Source organism: Toxotes jaculatrix, chromosome 19, assembly GCF_017976425.1.
Source record: "Toxotes jaculatrix isolate fToxJac2 chromosome 19, fToxJac2.pri, whole genome shotgun sequence".
Classification (NCBI taxonomy): domain Eukaryota; kingdom Metazoa; phylum Chordata; class Actinopteri; family Toxotidae; genus Toxotes; species Toxotes jaculatrix.
The window spans coordinates 12,887,696-12,890,832 of record NC_054412.1 but is presented as its reverse complement, the minus strand read 5'-3'; the positions used below and the strand labels follow the sequence as shown (position 1 = coordinate 12,890,832).

Here is a 3,137-nt window from a genome sequence, read left to right as displayed (position 1 = left end):
TACTTTGTTGCGCACGCTTCATGCTTAAGTTAGTTTGTAGATCTATATCAATAATAGAAAACATAATCAATAAATAAATTAGGATACATTATTATAGGTTAAACTACCCATCAGCAGATAAAGTAGTTAAAATTAGCTCCAACTTTACCAGCTGCAACATCATTTACTTTTGGCTCTTTTAGTATATTTTGATGCTAATATAGCATCATCAAAGTATTTCTACTAGTTCGTGTTTGGAGGGGAAACTCCCTGGGAACAGCTTCAACAGTAAAACGATGCTTGTGCACTTTTGCATCAGCATTAACCATCTAATAATAATGATGTAACACACATCAATGAGTGACAAGGGTATTTTTTCTGCAGGTAAAAAAATTACTTGATACTTTACATTTTGCTGATGATACTGTGCACCACTGGTGACAGTAAAACCTCAGGCTGTTTGCCTGTGTCCTAATTTCGTTCTGGCTACAGGTAGGTCACGCTGACAGACATGCTTATATGCAAATTTAATAGGACATCTCTGAGGCTCTCTTCTTGGACCTGTATTTTTATCACAGCAAATCCAACCTGACAGGAGATCAAGTGAAATATGGCTTTAATATTGCATTCGTTTGCTTGATTTGTCTGTCATTGAACCCCTGACATGCTTAACTATGACTGTATCAATTAATTTGTTTGGTGTTTTGAAGCACTCAAGCTGCCCCGTCTCCCGTCTGATTTTTTCCCTCATTAATGTGCAAATGTATTCAATGAGGTCCTCTAGAATCTAATCAGGCCATCGCCTCTAACGGGTCACCTGTGGCGTGAGTACAAAGCTTCCATTATGAGTTCTTATTGAGTAATTTTGCTCATAAGATTGCATGTGTACACACACACACACACACGTATGAAGTAGCATGGAGGGTGGCAGTACATAAAAAAAATCTGGGTCTGAAACTATTTAAGGAAAGTCTGGGTGATAATGTCACTGCATTGACGTCATCTGAGGTGTTGTTCTGGGGCGAGAGGAGATTTTCAGGTCAGTTTGTCTTGAAATATCAAAGACTCAGAGTTCTCAAATTAAGAGCTATGGGAGCTGGACTTGTCACCTGCTATATAGTTTCCCTTGAGTGCTTTTCATTTTTGCATCGACCCCAGACAGCAGCCACCTGAGAGGGTTTGAGGGGTCACATTTGACCAGGCAGGGTTACTCTATAACTGACTATGCCGCAGTTTGGCTGATAAAAAAAAAGAAAAAAAAAAAAAAGAAAAAGAAACACAAAGTTAAGATCCTTCAAACACCATCTCACTGAGCTGCTCTTCTCCAGAGGGCAGTTACAAATGAGATTAAACAAGCTGCTGCAAACCTGGCTTTGGAAACCACTGTGAAACATTTTTGAAGTTTTGTGAAAGGGAGAGAAGAGCGACATCTGCTGGCCACAGAGGTACATCAGACACTAAACTACAGATTAAGGACAGCTGAAGTAGAGGTTATCACTAATTTACATTGATTTTTTTAAAAAGGGATTTTTAAAAAATAATTCCCCAAAGCCTGATTTACTAGTGTCTGTCTAAAGAGTTCATCTTGATAGTTTGCACCTGACTTTCAAGCCCTTGTGGTTCAGATCTGAGTTTCCTGTGGCTTTATCAGCCAGAAACCACATCACCTCTGATGTTTCACACAGCGGATATATCATGTACATGAACTGAAACAAAGAGAAAATAAGCATCTTCATATATAATTTTAATATAATGTCAGAAAACATGGTTCACTGTGAAAGATCTTACATGTAATCTTTCACTATATCACCTGAAAACACATTAAAATAAGATAAAAGAACAGATGACAAAAAGAAGTCAATTCATTAATTTGTATTTATTTTTAGAAAAATAGAAAAATAATCTGAATAAAAATAGAGACAACTGTGAGGATAAATTATAGCTTGCCCCCACACCACTGATTCTGCTTGGCTCTGAAGTCAGCTTCAGCTATGAAGTGAAGCGTTTCTAGCCTGGGCTTCGTCTTTGATCTTGATGATGTTCTTTACCCACTCCGTGGACGGGTTGGCACAGAGTTTCGCACGATTCAACATGGTAAAGCTAAAAAAGAGACAAAGTTTGTTGTCAGTGTTGAGAGTCTGTTTCCGATAAATGTATTTTCATTTGTGAACTTCTGTAGATGCTGTGTGTTTGTTACCATTTGTTGTTTTTATGTAGTCTGTTTTCGTACTTACATGCCTACATTATGTTTACACCTGTTTAATTTTGTGCAGCTTTGTTGTTTAGCTTTTATTAAGCTTTATGTGTATGAAAACATCGAAAGGTAGTAAAAATATGTCAAATTGATTCTGATTTTAATTCTGAGATTAGACACTCACAGCACACCCTCCATTGGACACAGCTTGTCTGTGTACTTGTAGCTCACCACCCTCTTCTTAGGCAGGGGATGGGAGATGAAATTAAAGCAGCATTCATCTGGACCAAAGACGCCTGTGAAGCCAAGATACAGACAAACAAAAAAGAGAGAATTTAACACAAAGCCACTGAGTTAAAATAATTTTTTAAAAAATTGTTTTCCCTAGTCTTAAAAAAAAAAAGATATGAGAAGATAACACTTGATTGTTCCCCAAGAGAGAAATTAAGTAACACGATTTGTCTTTTAATTACTAAAGAAAAAAAAAGTAAAGTGCGGTCAGCTTACTCTGAGATGCCATGACAGTGAGGGATGACAAAAGCAGCATGCAGGCCACCAGAACGATAGGATTCTTCATCATCATCATCATCTTGTCCGGATGTTTTTCTGTCAGCGTCTGTCTTCTTTCTGTCCGTCTCTCCCTCAACCCCTCACTTTTATTATGCTGCTAGTCACTCGTGTGTGTGTGTGTGTGTGTGTGTGTGTGTGTGTGTGTGTGTGTGTGTGTGAGCAGAATACGTTCCATGACAAAAATACCCACCATAACCTGAAACTACACAGTCTGCAAACATCCTGCGGTCACGTGGTCAACGCTTCTCAGTAAATTGGGGAAATTAAGGGGGGGGCAGGGGGTGGAGGAGGACAAAGGACTTTGTGGCTGAGAGCACTTTTGTATTTCACAGTGCAATTGTGCATGAGCGTGTATGTGTTTGTGCAGTGTGCAGATGCGCTGTGGTCTTTAGCA

General features: G+C 38.7%; 1 protein-coding gene across 1 annotated transcript; it reads right to left on the bottom strand.

Moving 5' to 3' along the window:
• Window positions 1–1,836: 1,836 nt before the first annotated feature.
• On the bottom strand, window positions 1,837–2,814 carry LOC121199768 (C-C motif chemokine 5-like). Its single transcript, XM_041064701.1, has 3 exons — window positions 2,681–2,814; window positions 2,358–2,469; window positions 1,837–2,079 (listed from the first exon to the last, which is right to left on the bottom strand). The coding sequence occupies exons 1-3, from the start codon at window positions 2,760–2,762 to the stop codon at window positions 1,965–1,967; spliced, it is 309 nt and encodes a 102-aa protein (XP_040920635.1). The 5' UTR covers window positions 2,763–2,814; the 3' UTR covers window positions 1,837–1,964.
• Window positions 2,815–3,137: the final 323 nt, after the last annotated feature.

Coding starts and splice junctions, on each gene's coding strand:
- LOC121199768 (XM_041064701.1), bottom strand. CDS start 2,762: ATGATGATGATGATGAAGAATCCTATCGTTCTGGTGGCCTGCATGCTG. Junction 2,470..2,680: donor CACTGTCATGGCATCTCAGA/GTAAGCTGACCG, acceptor TTGGCTTCACAG/GCGTCTTTGGTCCAGATGAA. Junction 2,080..2,357: donor TGTCCAATGGAGGGTGTGCT/GTGAGTGTCTAA, acceptor TCTCTTTTTTAG/CTTTACCATGTTGAATCGTG.